Source organism: Lepidochelys olivacea (assembly GCF_965140295.1).
Source record: "Lepidochelys olivacea isolate rLepOli2 genome assembly, chromosome: 2".
Lineage (NCBI taxonomy): Eukaryota > Metazoa > Chordata > Testudines > Cheloniidae > Lepidochelys > Lepidochelys olivacea.
In genome coordinates this window covers 186,663,444-186,684,408 of record NC_140412.1, presented here as the reverse complement: position 1 = coordinate 186,684,408, position 20,965 = coordinate 186,663,444, and the positions used below count along the sequence as shown (strand labels likewise).

At 40.6% G+C, this 20,965-nt stretch overlaps 1 protein-coding gene across 26 annotated transcripts in view; it reads right to left on the bottom strand.

Moving 5' to 3' along the window:
- Positions 1-20,965, bottom strand: part of CLASP2 (cytoplasmic linker associated protein 2) — a 265,493-nt gene that overhangs the window by 211,236 nt on the left and 33,292 nt on the right. For all 26 annotated transcript variants that reach the window (XM_084618633.1, XM_084618647.1, XM_084618644.1 and 23 more), the window contains exons 6-7: positions 20,026-20,123; positions 2,791-2,861 (exon numbers count right to left, since the gene is read on the bottom strand). In XM_084618633.1, coding sequence (XP_084474759.1) covers positions 2,791-2,861; positions 20,026-20,123 — 169 coding nt within the window. The remainder of the gene's footprint in view (positions 1-2,790; positions 2,862-20,025; positions 20,124-20,965) is intronic.

Sequence of the window (20,965 nt, the reverse complement as noted above, 5' to 3'; positions counted from 1 at the left end):
TATAACCGGCGCTGTAAAGGCATGACCCCAGGAGGCGTCTGAGCCCTAAGGTTATGTATACGCTGCAATGTAAGCCCAGGGTTAGAAGAACTCAAATTAGCAGACCATGGGTTTTGTTAACCTGGGGCTTCGGCATCTAGACTTATTTCTAACTCCAGGTTAGGAACTGTTAAACCAGGAGTGGGCAAACTTTTTGGCCCGAGGACCACATCTGGGTGGGGAAATTGCATGCAGGGTCATGAATGTAGGACTGGGGCAGAGGGCTGGGGTGGGGAAGGGAGTGTGGGGTGTGAGAGGGGGTGCAGTATGCAGGAAGGGGCTCAGGGCAAGGGGTTGGAGAGCAAGAGGGGTGTGGGGTGTACGAAGGGGCTCAGAGAAGGAGGTTGGGGTGCAGGAGGGTGCTCAGAGCAGGGGGCTCAGGGCAAGGGGTTGGAGTGCAGGAAGCTGCAGGGTGCAGCAGGGGACTCAGGGCAGGGGGTTGGGGTGCAGGATGGGTTCAGGGTGGAGGCTCCGGGGTGGCAGCGGCGCACAGCAGGGCTAAGGAGGGCTCCCTGCTTGTCCTGGCCCTGCCACTCCCGGAAGCGGCTGGCACCACATCCCTGTGGCCCCTGGGGAAGGTGGGGGGGACGACCATGGGTCAGCGCGATTTGTATGTCGACAGAAGGCTGGTGAAGACTGGAGCTTCGTTTGAATGCTAGGCTTACACTGCAGTGTAGACATATCCTAAATGTATTGATATATATATCAGTCTCACTCAAGTGCTCAATCTACTAGACTACAGCTCTCCTCAGAAAGGTTGACATTTTCTCCATATATATTAAAAAAAAGATATGCAAAATCTAACTCTGAAAACTTCTCAAGCGGTATCTATTTCATAGCAAAATAAATTTGTTTACCACATTAGTGGTCATTTATAGGCCTGCTTTTACAATACAGTTTATGGAAAAGAAGTTTTCCAACAGGGATTTGTTGAAAACAAATTAAGTGATTCCTCTCTAGAGAATATCTTTTACTGTTCTACAAGACCTTTAAGATTTAGGTTCATCTCATGATGTAGCACACCTAAACCCCTGGGCAATAGAGAATAAGGGGCAGAGGGAAAAGATGTAGATACAATTCATAGGGAGGCAGGTTTTCTGAAGTCTTCTGCTTTCATTTAGACTAGATACGGTAATTTCAGAAGTGAATACATCGTGTGGCAAAATGGCCAATGTTGGTATGAGGAGTCGTGCGCTTTTCTTGGTGGGGGGCTAGGACGCCACGCCTTGTCCCTGGTCTTTGGGCGCCTAAGGCCCTGCTAGTGACCCGGGAAGGTGGTAGAGAAGGGAAGCGGGGAAGGGGTCTGGGTTTGCTCCTCACTCTGAGCCCAGCCCCTCTCAACCCCTACGGGTTTCTTACCCTCTGCCCCCTTGGGTAGGGTTACCCTGGATCCTTTCTCCTTCCTTGTACCAACCCTGACTGCCTGAAGCAGGGTTTTTTATTAGGTTCCTGACAGGACCTTAATTGACTACAGGTGCTCCAATTAGCCTGTAGTAACCTTTCCTAGTCCACAGGGAACCACACCTTAATTAGCCTACAGCTTATTTATCTCCCGTCTACCACTCTCTCACTGCTCCCTGGCCCTGCTGTATCACAATACTACTTTTTGGAAAATGTATTTATATATAATAAAACAGGGTGAAATTAACTCTAATTTCTTTACTTTTTAAAATTATATTAGAATGCCCTCTTAAAGCAATCTAGGTTTGTCACAAAAAACGATCAGAAAAATCCTATAAATATAAATCAGGATTTTCTTTCATCTGAGACACAACAAGAATGTTAAAAGCTACAAAAAACAGTTTTATTGAAGCCACTGATGCAGCACCTTTTTAGTTGCAGTATTAATTTTTATAATTGGCTTTCACTTAAAACACAAAGCTCAAAGTAATTTGTTAATTAAAACAATGAGTGATGCTTCTGTTCTTTCACTACAACCAAACACTATACTAGAACCACAATGTGGAATTTACAACTGGAATTCAATGCACACCAGTTTGCTTCACTGAACTGAATCAAAACTAACAGTGAAGTAGTGAAGTAAATTGCTAGTACAGTGAACTTGAGTAACATCACAGAGTCCTTACTTCAACACACGCCAAGTTTTCTAATAGCTACAACAGTTTCAAAATGCTCTTACAATTGTTTATAGACACTGAAATATTTTTCTTTTAAAGAAAAAAAAACTGTCCATACATTTATGTTTAATTCCTGGAGAGAGACATGATCTAAGTTAAATATATGTAATGTATGAAAATGTAATAAGGAATTACACACACTTATTTAGATCGCTATTCTGAAATCTTCTCATTACCCCTTACTGAGCACAAAAGTAATTATTCTGAACATATTTTGAGGACATAAATTGCTTTTAGTGGTGCTGCAAATTAACCATTTTTACCAACTTCACACTGCAATGGTGCAGAGAAGTAAGTAATGAAATTATTGCTACCACTGCCAGACATTTTAACCATTCACATAGTGGGGTACAAGAGTGCTGTGCAGAAAAAGATATTAAACAATGACTTCAAGAAAAGACCATCAGTATGAGAGAGTAAGCATTTGTTAGAATTACACTAATGTCTAACTTTAAGATTGTGGCTTAAATGCATATTTCTACAACAGATTAACCTGAACTTCACTTTTATAATGCTAGTTGTTCCACAAAACAGATTACAGTGCTTAACAAAGGTTAAATCTGAGTTACATTAACCTACGACTTTGAATAGCAATATATAGGTGCATACTTACCACTGATGTTACTTAAAATCATATTTCCAGAGTCTCTCACTTCATCAAATTTTGCAAATATTGTTTGTAATCTGGAAATAAGGGAAAAGATCAATTTTAACGTCTATGTGAATGAAGTAGGGATATTTCCCCAACCCCCAAAATGAAAAATAAAAACTAAACTCCAACTCAGCTCTAACTGTGTTTTCTTCATGAGCAGATTTATAGATGAATGGTTAAAACTAAAGCTGTTTATCATTCCAGCCAGCAGAAATCTATGGAAACAACATCTGAACAACTTTTCCTCTTGAATAAATTCAACATATTCAAACAAAAACAAAATTCACTTAGCAATTAACATTGTATATTCCAAATAACATGATTAAAAAAAATAGAAGTCTATTACTACATTACATTTATATTAATGGCATACATTAGGCTTTATGTGAACATACTAGCATATTTATGTAAAGCTCTAAAAAGTAATTATTTTAAAGTAGGGGGTATACTGTAAAAATTAAGGATAAGATTGAATTTATTTGGAGGCAATTAACAGATTTCTCAAAAATCTGTTTTATTTTAATAAAACTATTGTTCGTAAGAGTAGTTTTGCTTTCCAGTAGCAGGAAAAAAGTAGTTATATTTCACATTCAAAACATACTAAACATTTTACTCTTATTAAAGTAAAAGGTAACAATATTTTATGTAGGATTACAAAAATAACAGAAATATGCTGAGTGCTCTAAGTGCATGTAAATAGACAGTAAAAGAAACTACAGTAAAAGCTCTGTTATCCGGCACTTTACCAACCGGAAAGCTCTATAAACCAGCATTTCTGATCTTCATTGAAACCCCAGTTTATAGTCCAGTTGGCGTGGGGCCAGAAGGCTCCCTGTCTGGCTCCATGTGGTTCCTCAAAAGCAGAGACATGTCCCTGCTGCTCCTAGGTGGAGGAACGGCCACGAGGGGTTCACGGGGGGGTAGGGGGTGAGAAGGGGCGTGCATTTTGGGAGGGAGTTTGGGTGCAGGAGGGGGGCTCAGGGCAGGGGGCTGGTGCGCAGGAGGGGTTTCGGGGTGCTGGACCGGGTGGTGCTCACCTTCGGCAACTCCCCGCATGCAGCAACGTGTCCCTACTGCTCCTGGGACTGCCCCAGTCCCAAGCAGTGGCTCCACAGCTCCCATTGGCCGGGAACTAAGGCCAGCGGGAGCTGCGGGGGCAGCGCCTGCAGGTGGAAGCAGCAAGCAGAGCAGCCTAGCTGCACCTCCGACTAAGAGCAGCAGGGACATGTCGCCGTTTGCAGCGAGCGCCACCCAGATCTAGCACCTCACAGCCCCTCCCGTGCCCCAGCCCCCAGCCCAGAGCTCCCGCCCAGGCCCAAATTCCTTCCCTAGTAACTAACTGGAATTTCTGACTTATCGGCACCCCCATTTCTGCAACATGCCGGATAACAAAATTTTTACTCTATTCAGTTAGTATCGTCCATATTCCTCATTTAGTCCAAAGTGCTATGAGATAAAATGTACTTGTATCTATGTATTACTGAAACAGACAAACGTGAACGCAATGGATGGCAATTGCAGTTTAATATAAAATAATTAAAATCATATTTACATTTTCCAGGCTTGGAATATATCAGTATAATATGTCAACCTTTTACAAAAAGAATAGAGCACAGAATAATTAGGTACATCTAAACTAGTGACTGTACACTTATCCATACACGTAGCTGTGTCATAATCCCCTTACAGTCACATCTCAACCCCAGAATCAAGTAAGTAGAAGGGAGCAAGGGGAGTAGAGGACAGTAAACTAGTACACCTGAGGGGTAAGTACATGCCTTGGCTGTGAGAGTCGTAAAGGGTAACAAGAAAACATTCTACAAATACATTAGAAGCAAGAGGAGGACCAAAGACAGAGTAGGCCCATTACTCAATGGGGCGAGGGGGGGAGGGAAACAATAACAGAAAATGTGGAAATGGCAGAAGTGCTTAATGACTTCTTTGTTTCAGATTTCACCAAGAAGGTTGCTGGTGACTGGACATGTAACAGTGAATGCCAGTCAAAATGAGGTAGATCAGAGGCTAAAATAGGGGAAGAACAAGTTAAAAATTACTTGGACAAATTAGATGTCTTCAAGTCACCAGGGCCTGATGAAATGCACCCTAGTATACTTAAGGAGCTGACTGAGGCGATATCTGAGCCATAAGCGATCATCTTTGAAAAGTCATGGAAGACTGGAAAAGGGCAAATATAGTGCCAATCTATAAAAAGGGGAAAAAGGACAACCCAGGAAATTACAGACCAGTCAGCTTAACTTCTGTACCTGGAAAGATAATGGAGCAAATAATTAAACAATCGATGTGCAAATGTCTAGAAGATAACATAAGTAACAGTCAGCATGGATTTGTCAAGAACAAATCGTGTCAAACCAACCTGATAAGTTTTCTTTGACGGGAAACAAGCCTTGTGGATGGGGGGAAGCAGTAGACGTGGTATATCTTGACTTCAGTTAAGTCTCACATGATCTTCTCAAACAAACTAGGGAAATGTAAGCTAGATGGAGCTACTATAAGGTGAGAGCAAAACTGGTTGGAAAAACTGTTCCCAGAAAGTTATCAGTGGTTCACAGTCATGCTGGAAGGACATAACAAGCGGGATCCCTCAGGGATCAGTTCTGGGTCCAGTTCTGTTCAATATTTTCATTAATGATTTAGATTATGGCATAGAGAGTACACTTATAAAGTCTGCGGATGACACCAAGTTGGGAAGACTTGCAAGTGTTTTGGAGGATAGGATTATAATTCAAAATGATCTGGACAAACTGGAGAAATGGTCTGAAGTAAATGAGATGAAATTCAAGAAGGACAAATGCAAAGTACTCCACTTAGGAAGGAACAATCAGTTGCACACATACAAAATGGGAAATGACTGCCTAGGAAGGAGTACTGTGGAAAGGGATCTGGGGGTCATACTAGACCACAAGCTAAATATGAGTCAACACTGTAATGCTGTTGCAAAAAAAAGCAAACATCGTTCTGGAATGTATTAGTAGGAGTGTTGTAAGCAAGACACGAGAAGTAATTCTTCCGCTCTAGTCCACACTGATTAGGCCTCAACTGGAGTAGTGTGTCCTGTTCTGGGAGCCACATTTCAAGAAGGATGTGGACAAATTGGAGAGAGTCCAGAGAAGAGCGACAAAAATGATTAAAAGTCTAGAAAACATGACCTATGAGGGAAGACTGAAAAAAAACTGGGTTTGTTTAGTCTGGAAAAGAGAAGACTGAGAGGGGACATGATAACTGTTTTCAAGTATATAAAAGGTTGTTACAAGGAGGAGAGAGAAAAATTGTTCTCTTAACCTTTGAGGATAGGACAAGAAGCAATGGGCTTAAATTGCAGCAAAGGAGGTTAAGGTTGGACATCAGGAAAACACTTCCTGTCAGGGTAGGTAAGCACTGGAATAAATTGCGTAGGGAGATTGTGGAATCTCCATCATTGGAGATTTTTACGAGCAGGCTAGACAAACACCTGTCATGGATGGTCTAGATGAGTGTTATGCGACTAATCTTTAGTCTTGTTATGAGTGCAACGAACTGGACTAGATGACCTCTTGAGGTCCTTTCCAGTCCTATGATTCTATGTACAGGGGTAGGAGGGTGGGTTGTGAAATGAACAAGTGGAACACATCTTGAAGCACAACCGTTACAAAAGGTTAATAATCGCATTCCACTCTAGGTGACTTCCAAGCAGTTAAATAGGCAGAGGAATCAGAATTCACATACACAAAGACAGCAGTACAGCTCGACCAAATCTGGCTTCATCTCTTGAATGCTGACTGATGGCGTAATGAGAGGGTGTGCACTAAAGACAGGTTGCTGTTTTACACATTTCCTGAATAGAGCTCTGCACTAAAAATGCTTCCAAGGATGCTTGCAATCTTGTGGAATGATCAGTCAGGTTAGTTGGCAGCAAAACACCTGCCTGAACATAAAAAATGCATGAAATTATCCAGGACAAAACTGTCTGTGAAGATATTGGGAGACCTTTCATCCTGTCTTCTATGACCACAAACAGTTGGGTGGACCTCCAGAATGGTTTAGTTCTTTTTATGTAGAAAGTTAGAATCTGTCTAACATCCAATGAGTGAAGACATTATTCACTCCTATTTGCATGGGGTTTCATGTAAAAGACACATAGGTAAATTGCCTGATTGCTTTGAAAATGTAAAACCATTTTCAGGAGAAAATTGGGGTGAGGACGTAAATACATCTTATCTTTAAAGAAGACTGTGTACGGTGACTCTGATGTCAGAACACGAAGTTCTGACACTCTTCTGGCCAAAGCGATAGCAACAAAGAACACCACCTTCCAGGAGAGGCATAAGAAGCAGCATGTTGCTAAAGGCCCAAACAGTGGTCCCACAAGTTTTGACAAGGCCAGGATCAGGTCTCAAGGAGGAACCAGCTTCCTTACTTGAAGGTAAAAACCTTTCTAAGCCTTCGAGGAATCAGTCATTTGAAAAAACAGCTTGGTTATCCATCTGAGGGTGGAAAGTGGATATTGCTGCCAGAATAATCTTGACAGAAGAGACTGCTAAGTCTTGCTGTTTCAGGTGCAATAAATATTTATGTATGTCTTATATGGCTTAACGCATAAACGAGACTCAACACTGGGATGCCCAGACAGAGAACCGCTTTCATTTCAAGAGGTAAGTAGCTCTGGTGGAGGGCTTTCTACTGCCTAAAAGAACCTTATAAACTTGCTCTGATCAAGCTTGCTCTCTGAGACTGAGCCATGAAGCTTCCAGGCCCTCATATGAAAGGAGCTCAGGTTCGAGTAGAGCAGCTGACCATAGTCCTGGGAGATCAGGTCTGGGTGCAACAGAAATGGGAATGGAGTCGCCATTGAGAGGTCTAGCAGAGTGGCATATCAGCGTTGGTGGGGCCATGCTGGAACTAATCAAAATACCCCAGGCCTGGTCCCGCTTGATCTTTAGCGGTACTCTGTGCATGAGTAAGATAGGTGGAAAAGCAAATCAAAATTGCCCCATCCAAGGTTGCAGGAACACATCTGTGATGGAACCCATACTGTGGCCTTGTAGGGAGCAGAATTGCTGACACTTTCTGTTGTATCTGTTTGCAAATAAGTCTATTTGGGGAGTGTCCCACTGCTGGAAAATGACTCTCGCCACATCCGGAAAAACAGAACACTCATTGTTACCGGAGAAATACCTGCTGAGGTGATCTGCTAGCTCAGTCTGTGCCTCTGAAAGATAAGAGGTCTCAAGATTGATTGAATAGGCTATGCAAAATTCCCATAGCTGCACTGCTTCCTGATAAAGGAGGGAAGAGCAAGCGCCTCCTTGCCTGTTGACATAAAACATGGCTGCAGTGTTGTCTGTGAGACAAAAGTTTCTACCCCTAATGTGGGGCAGAAAGGCCTGTCTGGCAAGGCAAACCTCTCTGAGTTCCCTGATGTTTATGTGAAGGGAAAGTTCTAACAAAGACCAAAGGCCCTGAGTTCCGAGGGGCTGTAGGTGAGCTCCCCATCCTAACACTGACACATCTGAGACCAAACTCATTGACAGTTTTGGGCGTATAAAGGGAATGTCCACACAAACTAGAAGATGATCCAACCATCAATTTAGGGACAGGAGAACATGTGGAGGTATGCAAGTACACTGTCCAGATGGCTATAGCTTGGTGAATACACTGATCCGGAGGGATCTGGGATGCAGCCTTGCATATTGTACCACATATGTGCACAAGGCCATATGACCTAGGAGCCTAATACAATTTCAGGCTATTGTGATTGGATGACATTTGAGATGCGCTACCAAGGATTGGATTGGTTGGAATTGAATCTCTGGGAGGTAGGCCCTGGCCTGGGTAGAGTACAGCACAGCACAGCCCAAACAAACTCTATCCTTTGCACTGGAAAGAGGGTAGACTTCAATTATCAGAAGGCCTATTACCTTGAATGTCAACTGGATAAGTCGAACGTTGGACCCTACCTAAGCCCTGGAGCAGCCCTTGACTAGCCAGTCACGTAGATAAGGGTAGACCTGCACCCTTAAGGTCCTCAAGAAAGCTACCACTACTGCCATACATTTTGTGAACACCCAAGGAGCTGCAGACAGGCCGAACAGGGGTACCATGAATTGGCAGTGTGAGTGGTTCACTATGGTATATTGACACATGAAAATTAACATCTCAAACTGAGGGTGGCATACCAGCCTCCGAGATCCTGAGCGGGGATAATGTATGCCAGGGTGACCATGTGGAACTTTAGCTTGTTAACATAGTGGTTGACTTGCTGAAGGTATAATATAGGTCTTGTCTTTCGGAATTAGGAAATAATGGGAGTAGAACCCCCTTCCTCAAATTCCACAGCACCTCTTCCATGGCTCCCACCCAAAGAAGAGACTGAACCTCCTGGACCAAAAGTTCTTCATGAGAGGGGTCCCTGAAGATGAACGATGAGGGAGAGTGGAAGGAGGATTAGAAATAAACTGGAGGGTGTATCCCACTTCTACTGTGCTTGGTATACAACCCAAGGGACTTAACGGTTGCTCTTGAGTCTTTGTCCATGAAGCTTCAAATCCGTCTGCTACAAAAAGTGCAAAGCTCCTTCGAAAGGCGGATCCTGAATAGTCTTGTTGGACCAGCTATGAGGCCCTCGCCATGATTGTTCCTTGTCCACTAGTGAGGAGGACTCTTGCCTGGCCTCTTGTGGGAGCAAGTCTTTGAAGTTTTGCATGGAGTCCCACATTAAAATCGTACCTGCCCAGCAGCGACTGCTGGTTTGTGATTTTGAGTTATAACCCCATGATAGAATAAACTTTCCTATTGAACAAGTCTAATTTGTTGAGTTCGTGGTGGTACCCTAAGGACCCTCTCTCACTGACAGCCGATGCCAACAGGGATCTCGGGGGGGAGGGAGGGAAGAGGAGGTGTAAAGGAACTCAACCTTGGGGAACATAGTATTTTTGTTCAGCCCTTTTTGAAGTAGGGGAAAGGGATGCAAGAGACTTAATTGAATCTACAACACCCTCACTTTTGAAGGGCCCACAGTGGCTAACATGTCAACCAGGCTCCGGGAAGACAGACACTCTCACTACCTCCATCTGTATGCCCAGATCTAAGGCCACTCTCTAACTGTTGGTACGCCCTTTAGTCATCAGAGGAGACTGTCTTGTTAGGAGGAGGCCAGCACTAGATGTGGGTGCTCTTTCTCCATTTCTGCTTCTGTAGTACCAAGGCAAAGAAGTGCTTTGGCTTAGATATTATTCTACTCTGACCCCTGTAACTGGCAATATTTGGTGCCAGGAATCGCCGCCTTTTGGCAGGCTGTTTCTTATGCCTTTTTCAGGCACTATGCATGGTGATCAGTGACAGGACTCCGGTACAATAGAAGCAGCACTTCTGACTAGCACAGAGGCACTTGGTGCCGAGTCTGACTGGCCTGGCTCAGATGGAGGTCTCAGTGCCACCTCAAAGAGCAGGAACATCAGCCTGGCCTCCCAATCCTCCTTTGTGCAAGGCTTAAAGTCCTTGCAAATCTGGCAATAGTCCCCAATATGACCTTCCCCCAGGCACTTCAAATAGCTTGAGTGTGGGTCACACAGGGGCATAGCCTTGTTGCAAGAGGTGCAGAGCTTGACTCCTGGTGACCAAGGCATTCTCCAGCACCAGGAAACAGACAAAAAAACCCCGAAAAACATGGTAACTAATTTATTAAACTTCACTAAAACTATGTACAACAAAGGAAGTCCACTGAAAGAACTTGTGAATGCAAGGAGAGTAGTTCCAGTGACCATCACAGGCAGTAAGAAGGAACTGAGAGGATGCGGGGTCAGCTGGGTGCTTTATACCGGTACTAAAGTTGCATGGCAACAGAGGACACTTGAACCACCGAGACCGGTACCACAGAGGGAAAAATTACGGTAACTGTGGGTGGGCATGCGCACACCTAGAGAAGAATGCACATGTGCAATCACTGGAAGAAGAACTCTGCTTATGGGAGCCACTCATGGGATCACACCATTACTAGCCTTGCAAACCTGCACAATCACGACCCCAACAGTGGACTTCCCAGCCTGTCTGCACTGGTATGGCTTTCCTCAATCAAATGTTCTAGCACTGGAAGTGTGGTACAAGCTCCTCACACAGCTCCACGAAGGTCTGTTTCCTCATTCAGAAGTTCTGAAGCCACTGCTTGTCATCCCAGGTTTCCAAAACAATTTGATCCTATTACACTGTGGTGATTCTCCTGTACCAGAAGCAATCTGTGGGAAATACTGGAAATCACCATATCTGTTTCAAGGGACCTGAACGGAATGTCACTCAACTTCATGGCCTCCCATCTTTGGCGTGTCAGAAAGTTCTGCCTAGATTCCACCCAGCATCTTGCTGGTCACCTATGCTGTTGCATAAACATTAGTCCCACAATAAGGAGCAAGAGTAGAGCCAGATGATCATTCAGTTGCTCCATCTCTTCCATATAGTTTGGCAGGAGGGAAAGGTGAGCAGGAATTGCCACTGGCCAATGTGTGAAGGAGGTAGCCAGTACCAAGACCACACAGCCATGTGGTTCCTAGAGCATCTCCTGCGATGCACAGTATCCCGGAATACTGGCCCTGAAATGACAGCGCTAACATTGGCTAGCGAAAGCAGCAGTGTGAATGTGGGAATATGTGTTTAGAAAGCATTCTGCCCATATCCAGCACAGCATACGTGGACATTTGGTGTGGGTATGAAGAACACGTATGGGTGTGTACATGGTCATCTACCCTGTTATGCACATAAATCTCAGACTACATATACACTTAAGTGACATTACTGAAAGTATAGCAGTGACAAATGTCAGGTATATATGAAAGAATGAGACAAAACCCTGAGTTACTACCCATGATAGTATCATACCTTTTATGGAATTTTCACATGTACCATTTGACCTTACTAGCAATTAGTAAATTTAGATATCCCTACGGAAATGCTGGCAACCTTCTTGTGAAATTTAATGCCACACGGTATTACTCACCCTCTAAAACTTACTAAGATTAAATAAGGGTGAGATGTTTATGCAAAACAGAAGAGACTTGTATATCTATTCTAGAATAAAACTTCAATGGTTTATTAGTCCTTATACTTCAGGACAGAAACTGATGGCTAGATGGGTTTCGGAAGAAATCTGCCTCCATGGAATAACATTGCACAACTGGAGACTGATTTTTATGCCTTTCTCTGAATCATTCTTCATACTGATAGCCACTGTTAGACACAGTATACCCAACTAAATGGATCAATGGTCTAGTCTCAATATGGTAACTGAGTTTAACATAAGCCTCAATTTTAGATGTAATACTGGTTACCTTGAATCCTAGTTTTAAGCACAACCATAACTTACATGACACCTTGTGCAGCTGTACATTTGCACAACTCAGTTACGGCCAAATGTCAACAGTTCCCAACAACATATTACTTCATACAAAACGTATGTTAAAAGAATAAATACTTCCTAGTCATCAATCCATTTGTGCATTGAATGAGGCAGTCTTATTTAAAAAACAGTATTTTATCATGTAATTGAAAACTATTACCTTGCATACACACATGAAGGCAGAATTAACACTGCAGGAGCAAACTTAACTTGGCATTTCCTGACTTATGAATGCATCACTTTTCCTCACTGTTCAACATGTGGGCCCATTCACTGTACACAATTCAACCTCTGTAATTCATGACGAAAGTTGCCTTTCGACCCTCACCTCATTCATCGCATACCCATTTCATTCACCATCCAACCTGCACACTGAATAATGAATAAATCACGTGGTTAAAAAAAGTATTCATATACTCAAAGAACATATTCATGGTGTATAAAGAACCAAGGACAAAGTTATCAGCACGTGGAAAACCTTAACTTCAGCATTTTCTGACTTTGCAATCTTAACGTTTTTTTAACCTAGAATAAACCTTTTAAAAAAAATCAAATAACTATTAATATTTTTATATTGAACTATTTACTATACAGCAGTGGAATGCTCCACCCTGTCCTGCTCTCCATGTGTACTCACTGAGAAGGCACAATATAAGATTACACAGAATGAGGTAGAGACCTGCCACATTTCATACAGTTCTTCACGTATATTAATTATATTATATTATATTAGGCAGTGTTCCATATCCAATATTCTTGGGGGGCAGGAAAGGTTGTGTGTGTTTTACGACCTTAACTCCACCTCATCCAAAATTTTATCTAATTTTTCTTTTGCAGTAGGTTTGCACAGTTTTTCTGATTTATTCGCACAACTCTTCATTTTGGAACAGTCACTTCACTGTAATCATCAGAACAAGAACAATATGTTTGAGACAACAGTAATTCACAAAAACCATACATTATGCTGTTTTAATTTTGAACCTCACATTTTTAATTAGGTCACAGTGTGACCTCAAAGAAATTTTTATGAAAGCATTTCAAGCTGCAAGTTCATAAAAAAATTAATACACTATACAGAATAACTACATTCAATTCTTTTCATGTTGGTTCAACCACCTATGCAATAATTTTTAAGCAAGTGTTTTTTCCAAGATTCTCTTTACATACATGCACTGACACAACTATTCTATTTTCTTTTGGGTTTAAGAAGAGTGTCTACATGGGGAGTTACACCAACATAGCTAGAGTAATAATTATATTGCTAGAATTCTGTTGATTAATATACCCAGATAGATAAACCCTGAAATATCCCTAATCTCACCTCTGGCAGGCTATACTGGAATGAAAATTTATCCTAGATTTGGCAGCAACTCTTGCTAAGAAAGATGTAATTTAATACTTCAGTGCTGAAGGGTCAATTATTGCCACCTCTTGCATTTTACATCGGTCTTTCCCTTCATCATGTACGTGCTGGTTATTTTTTTTGTCTATATTTCTAGCACAGAAAGTTCACATGCTAATGTTACTATAACCCATTCCAGGGTGGATAAAAATCAATTTTTTTTAATTTAAAATAGGTTTTTTCGTCAAAAAGCGTTTTATCAAAAAAATCCAATCTAAAGATAGTTTCAATTAAGATACATTATAGCTCAAAGATATATCATCATGGAATAGGGATTATAAATTCTAATTCTATAGTATGAGACAATATATTCATGTAATGTTGAAGAAAAGTTTTGTAAATGAGTTCCAATAGTTTATGGATTAGGAACCAATCTTATCGGGTTCCAGAGGCTTCTGTATAGATTATTTAGGTTAATCTTTCTATCTACCCAATGGGACTCAGTGCTCAGTCTGGAAGATACCATCAGAGATGTTTAGTTTTGCAGTTTTCAAACTGTGGATTTGTGTCTCCCGACATAACATGCTTGTTAACAGCAAAAAAAAGTTTTTAAATAAATAAATAAATAACTAGCTAGAGGTGAGAAATAACAGACCTCAACCCTACTGTCCCTCTGCAAATTTGTGTACACAGAGTCAATCCCTTACCTCTCCCTAAAAGTGCAAAGTTTCAAAAAGTTCAATGAATAGAAGCTTGTTGGGGTGAAAGAGATCTGGACAATGAGAAGTCTGGAGATAAAAGTGAGAACGGAGGGACAGGCAGTATAAACAAAAGTGACACTGTTTGAGCAGCATATTTCAGAAGTCTTGAGGTCTTTCTGAATGTAGCCTTCATTGGATTTGAGATCTACCATACCCTTTTCTCACCAGAAGGGAAAACCTATAATGGTAGCCTACCGTAAAAGAGACCCAGTTTGGGAATATTTTAATGAAGTTCCTCTACCTGTGGATGAGACAGGCATGCGTGCAAAATGCAAACAGTGCAACAAAGAAATGCAAGGCCTGGTTGCCCGAATGAAACATCATGAGAAGCGTTCCTTCTCAGGAGGAAGCTGCGTTGAAGATGATGAAAGGAACATGTCTGAACATGCAGGATCTTCAGGTTGGTAAACTTTTTTATTCCATACTTCTTCCTTAAGGACTGGCTGTCTTCCTTCTGGACTACTCTTGAATTCTCATGTTTGAGCAAAAAATATAGTTGTTACTCTATGGTACTATCATTTTAGATGCAGTTGTGATAAAAAAATAGCTGAAATAGGCAAATCTTCCTTTTATAATTTCACCTTTAAAGTAGTACTGAGTAATACTAAATGAGCAGTATGGGAATAATAATTAAATAACTGCATTGACTTATTTTGTTTAAGAGAATCCATCCTCAACATACAGGATTCTGAAGACTATCCACCTTCAAGATCACCATCATTTTCTACAGTTTCAGAGTTATCTAGCAATGATAGTGTTTCAGTCACATCATGTATGTCACATAGCCACAGTGTATCACCTGTAGCAAAAAAAAAAAAAAAAAAAAAAAATCTCCATCATTCAGAAACAACCACAGATAAGTTTGTGACAAGAACCGCAGACTACTAAAAGAGGTAATTGATGAAAAAATTGCCCGGTTTGTTTATGCTACAAACTCTCCTTTCCAGATGATTGATAACCCACACTTCATTAACATGATTCAGTCATGAAAACCAGGATACAGGCCATCCAACAGAACAGATGTCACAGGCAAATTGCTGGATAAAGTGTATGAAAGAGAAATTGAGCAGTGTGCAAAAGGTCTAGAGGGTAAAATTGTTAACCTGAGTCTTGATGGGTGGAGCAACGTCCACAATGATCCAGTTGTATGTGCTTGTGTGACCACAGAAGAAGGGAATGTCTTCCTTACAGAAACATCAATATGTCAGGAAATGCTCACAAAGCAGAATACTTACAAGTAGCAGCAGTAAGAGCTATAACAAACTGTGAAAAAAAAATTCAAATGTCTAGTACACAGCTTGGTCACAGACAATGCTACAAATGTATCCAAGATGAGAAGAAATTATTTAGAAGAGAGTCCCAAGCTAACATATGGTTGCAGTGCTCATTTGATGCACCTCCTAACCAAAGACTTCAGTGTTCCAGAAATAAAGGCTAACGTTAAAATTGCAAAATACTTCCACAACAACTACTTTGCAGCAGCTGTTCTGAAAAAAGTGGAAAGAACGAAGCTAACTCTCCCACAAGATGTGAGATGGAACTCAGCAGTGGACTGCTTTGAGCACTAGATCAAGAACTGGCCTAATCTGATGACAGTTTGCGAACAAAATTGTGAAAAAACAGATGGCACGGTCACACCCAAAGTTCTCAACATTGGGCTTAAGAGAAATGCTGAACACATGCTGAGTAACCTGAAGCCTATTTCCGGAGCCTTGAACAAAATGCAGGGAAATAGCTGTTTTATTACTGATGCTGTTGAAATTTGGAAGGCACTGAGTGAGATCTTAAAAAGAGAAATATGCAATGACAGAGTTAAATTACAAGTATTAAAAAAACAAATGGGACAAGCACTATCTCCAGCTCATTGTCTTACAAATATTCTCAACACTTGGTACCAGGGTCAAACCTTAACTGCCGTCATCCCTCCATAATGCAAACTATAATAAACTTCAGAGCTAAGGGTGAACCATTCAAGAAATATATGTTTGCTGATGTTTTAAAGGAAGTCACACCAGTGAACTGGTGGAATTCACTTAAGCACTTGGATTTAGAGACCGCTGAAGTGATAATCTCACTTTTAACAGCAGTAGTTTCTTCTGCTGATGTAGAAAGAATATTTTCTTCCTTTGGACTAATTCATGCCAAATTCAGAAATCACTGGGAACCTGAAAAAGCAGGAAATCTTGATTTTCTTTCCAGATTATGAACAAACAAGAAAATGAAGGTGAAGATGACTGAGTTAGCTGCAGAAGCCAATATTTTAAGTTTCTTATGTTGACCTGGCTGATGTTGATTTTTGTTTTTTAAATTTCATTTAACTATTTTAGTTTAAAAGAATTTTAACAAAAACAAACCTGATTTTAAAAAACGTGAATGTTTAACTAAATTCAAAAATTCATATGCTTCTTTGGTTAATATTTTAAGGTTTGCTGTTGAAGAAAAAAATCCAGAATACATAACTTTGTTGTTTTAGTTAAACAAATTTAAATGTCTGTCTGGTGATGTTCTCCTCCTAATACAGCATGGCAAGAAAATCCTCCAAATATTAATGATTAACCTGTTGAATTGGAGATAGTTCACCTCCCAATGACTTCATAAATATCTGCTTCAATTACATTTGGTAAATGAAATAACCAAACAATCATTCATTTTCTGATATAGCTGTAAAACCAATCTGAAAAGTTTTCAGAATAAATCACTTAAAAAATATATAATGAGTACCTTCTAAAAATGAAACCTACATCTATCTCGGAGTTGTGAAGAATATGTATTAAGGTTATAACAACCAACAAGAATGCACTTTTATGTAGAAATCCATGATTAAATTGAGTCTTTCTGACTAGTGATTTAAATCAAATCCACCCTGACCAATTCTATACATGAACAGGACACTATATTCCACAATTAAGCTTGCGCCACAATTTACAGCCTTCATTTTTAAAAAGTGGCTCTCTTTCATTCATGGGTGAGAAGATAACTCTCAATGCAAACTTATACTGAGCTGTCCTCCCAAGTATGCAGACCGCCTGAAACAGAGCTCTGAAAGGTTTAAGCTGTGTCATTTATTTCAGTGGGGTAATCTCTGAAGCCTGAATGGTGGAAATTTAAAAACAAAATTATTTCAGCAAAGTACCCAACCTATGTGTTTACCTCATAACTGAAACCACCCAAGCCTTTTTTTTGTGTGTGTCAAAAGCCCCAACAATGCCCTCAACACATCTGTCAAAATTCCCAGCTTCCCTTCAACTTCTTGGATACAATTATGAGTTGCCAATACAAAAATCTGTGGCATGCAGAAATCTGTGATGGATTAGTACAATAAACTGCATTTCGTATTACAACAAACACAAGAAGGTGTACTGTACTGACTGTATTGGTCTTCAGGTTTAATTCAATAAAAATCTCCATTACTTCATTTCAATGAAAACGTTGCAGACTTTCCCATTTGCCTTAGAAACCAGAGTCTTAACACAGAATTTAGATCCAGCCTGGCAGAAGGTGCAAACAACCTTGTATACAAATTACCCTGCAACAACCGAGAGCTGTACTTTACGTGAAAATTTTTAAGTTTTTATAAAGCCCCTCCATATTGAATGCAAAAATGAACCACCAAACAGACATAAAACAAACCCCAAAACACAGATTACTGGACCTTTTAAACCTAGTGGAATCTTAATTAGAAGTGTTACAAACTTTGTTTGGCATTATCTACATGTGATATGCCCCGTATATTAATGAAGTTACACAAAATTTCTTACAAACTGCGCTTAATTAACTTTTCTGCCTTCCTCAACTTAGGACGCAAGCATTGCTTTGCCAGTGCTTTAGAGCAGAGTGAACTGAAGCATCATCTGTAAGATTTTACATGAATAATTTTTTATGCAAACTAAGCAGGTACACACACACACTAAAACAATACGGACATTCTAAACTATATATGTGTACAAATACTAAAGGGAAACATTTTCAGTTACGTATTAACTTTACAACTTCATGATCCACTTTGTAAGTCACTGTCATAAAGGAATAGTTGAGAAGCTCTGAATGAGTCAATTTAAAGTAGTTGTATTCAAACTGTAGACCATCTATAGTACTTTAAAATAATGAAAGTTAATCATCCACACAGCAGTAAAAATAAGTTTCTATAAGAGTAATGATCAGCTGTCAGACTCTCAATATGATGAAGATTGGCCTTCACCATTTACAAACAGAACCGAGAACCATGTCAGTCTAAACCAGCATAGAACTTACCAGGATTATTTAACGTTTGTCTTTCCTGAGTTTTGCTACTGGAATAGACAGGCACACAGAAGTTTTGCTTTTTGTCAGTACCAGAGCAGAAAATGATAGCTTTATGTTGAGGGGAATGATTTCATCTACCCCTCTTTGATCCAGCGACCACTTGCAAGAGCTACTACTGTATTCTCCTTGCATGCCAGATACAGAATGGCTGTAAAATGTTTTGTGGAACAGAGCCAACTCCCCTCCCCTGAAGGGCTTCATAAGAAGCACCAGTACTTCTCTGCTAGTTTTTGCAAAACATGATGGTCCAACTGCCCGTTTGAACCAGGAAAACCTTTTGGGAAAACAGGAAGCTATTGGTCCTATGTGCATCCACTTATCTCAGGTACATTTACATGCAGATGCTGCTCCTGGAGAAACCAAGTTCCCTGAGAGTGGAATATTTGTGTGTGGTTTACCCATTTCAAAATGGACACATCCATAGTCACTACAATTTAAAAGGTAGGAATTCGGAAATACGTTCCTAATTGCAGTTTGTCCCTGGACTGTCACCAGGATAGAGAGACCAAAAGATAATTTATCACCCAGATAAAACGTAAGTCCCTTTGATGTTTGCTTCCACTTGGAACTTAAGGTCCACTTAGGTTGCCTCTCATGAAAATGTGGAGGAGACAGGTACTAGGAATATAGCTGCAGTCATCAGATCCACCATTTGCAGCATGGTCTTAACTGTCACCTATTAGCTTATGCTTATCCTTTCTATCAGAATGGGGATGCCTTGAATCCTGTCTTGACACAGGAAGGGGTTTAGTTGAGCCATGTCTTGCTCCTACCTATTCCAATTACCTGGTGCGGACAAGCTGTGACTTTGGATAGTTAAATATCAACTTTTGAACTGTTTGGGAATATGAATTAAGCAACTCTTTCAAATCTCTCCAGTTTTTGTACTCTTAATCCTTAAGAAAGAAATCCTTCTGCTAATATGTTAGAATTAGAACAGGTTAAATAATATTTGTAGAATAGGTTACTGGATGATTTCCAAATATTTTCCAATGAATAATTTCTCACACAACTATTCACCCAAATTTACAGTTGGACACAATATATTTGAATAATTTGTTCAAAGTTCATTATGATTTTTTTTATTACATTAAAGGATTTTTCCCCATTATTTGCCCAGGTCTACTTTAAAAAAAATCTGATTTGATTGTTGGATGTAAAGCTGTTTGCATCATATAGGCCATGCATCTTCCAGCAGAAAAGTAAGTAAGGAGTTTTCAATTCTGGTTACATATAATTTGTTACATAACAAGCAGAATTAGGAACAGCAATGATGTTATAATATAAACAAAAGGAATTGTCAGACAGTGTAAAAAATGGCACTGCATATTTAACAGCAGCAGGATTTTAATGCATTCTAGGCACTGATCAAAATAATTAAGTGGTCAAAATTTAAAAAAATTACTTACCTTGCAGAGGGAATTCCCCTCTTATTAAGGTCTGCTCTTACTTTCTCTCCTACATGTCTATAAATCTCCACAATTGCCAATAATGCAGCATCTCTCACCTGTGAATGCATATTTAATTAAGATTTTTAAAAAATTATAGAAGATCATATTTGATGTAACACAATGAATAAGCAATCTTCCAGAGCCCCTATGACAACCAAACATGCAGGTTTGCCCCACAAATAGTTGGACGCATGAGGATGGAAGAGGTGGCTAACAAAAAGCTATTTCAAGGACCTTTCCAGCCATTCCCCATTCAATTAGCCTACCACACCTGGAATGCGGCCTGGGGTTAATTAGTAGAACCAACTGGCTATGAAGAAGTTGATTCTCCTATAAAGAGCAGCAGGAAGCAGCAAAGATGGGGGAATGCTTAGAAAGACTACAAAAAGAGTGAGAAAGGCTTCTGCAGAGAAGATCTTGAGACCAGGGAAGTCGCTTCAGTTATGGGGGCAGGAAGGCTGGAAGTAGCCTGCTAAGGAAGGAATGACACTGAGACACCAGGGGAGTTTGAGGCTGTGGCCAGCTTAAAGCTGGGGGAAGGCTTTTGTGTTCAGTTTTGAACTCTAAGTTAATAAACCCATACCCTAAGCAGGGTTGTTTCACTGGACTCTCAAAAAGCCAAGAAACCCCCTTGAAAGGGGGAAGGGGAAGGAGGAGACTGAGGCAGGCCCACCTGCAGAGTGACCTCTAGCCAAGAGGGGGCACTGGGGAGGTGGCCATCCCAGTGACACTACAAAAAGAAACACTGGAGGGGATGACACCGATATCAAACGGGCGGGGTGGGGGAAGTAATTTCTTCAAAGTCCTATTACACTAGATCAACAATCCCAAACATTATTCCATATATTCTGATCAAATAGTGCTGGTTCCTCTGTTGCCAGCTGCTTCTAATCCAGTT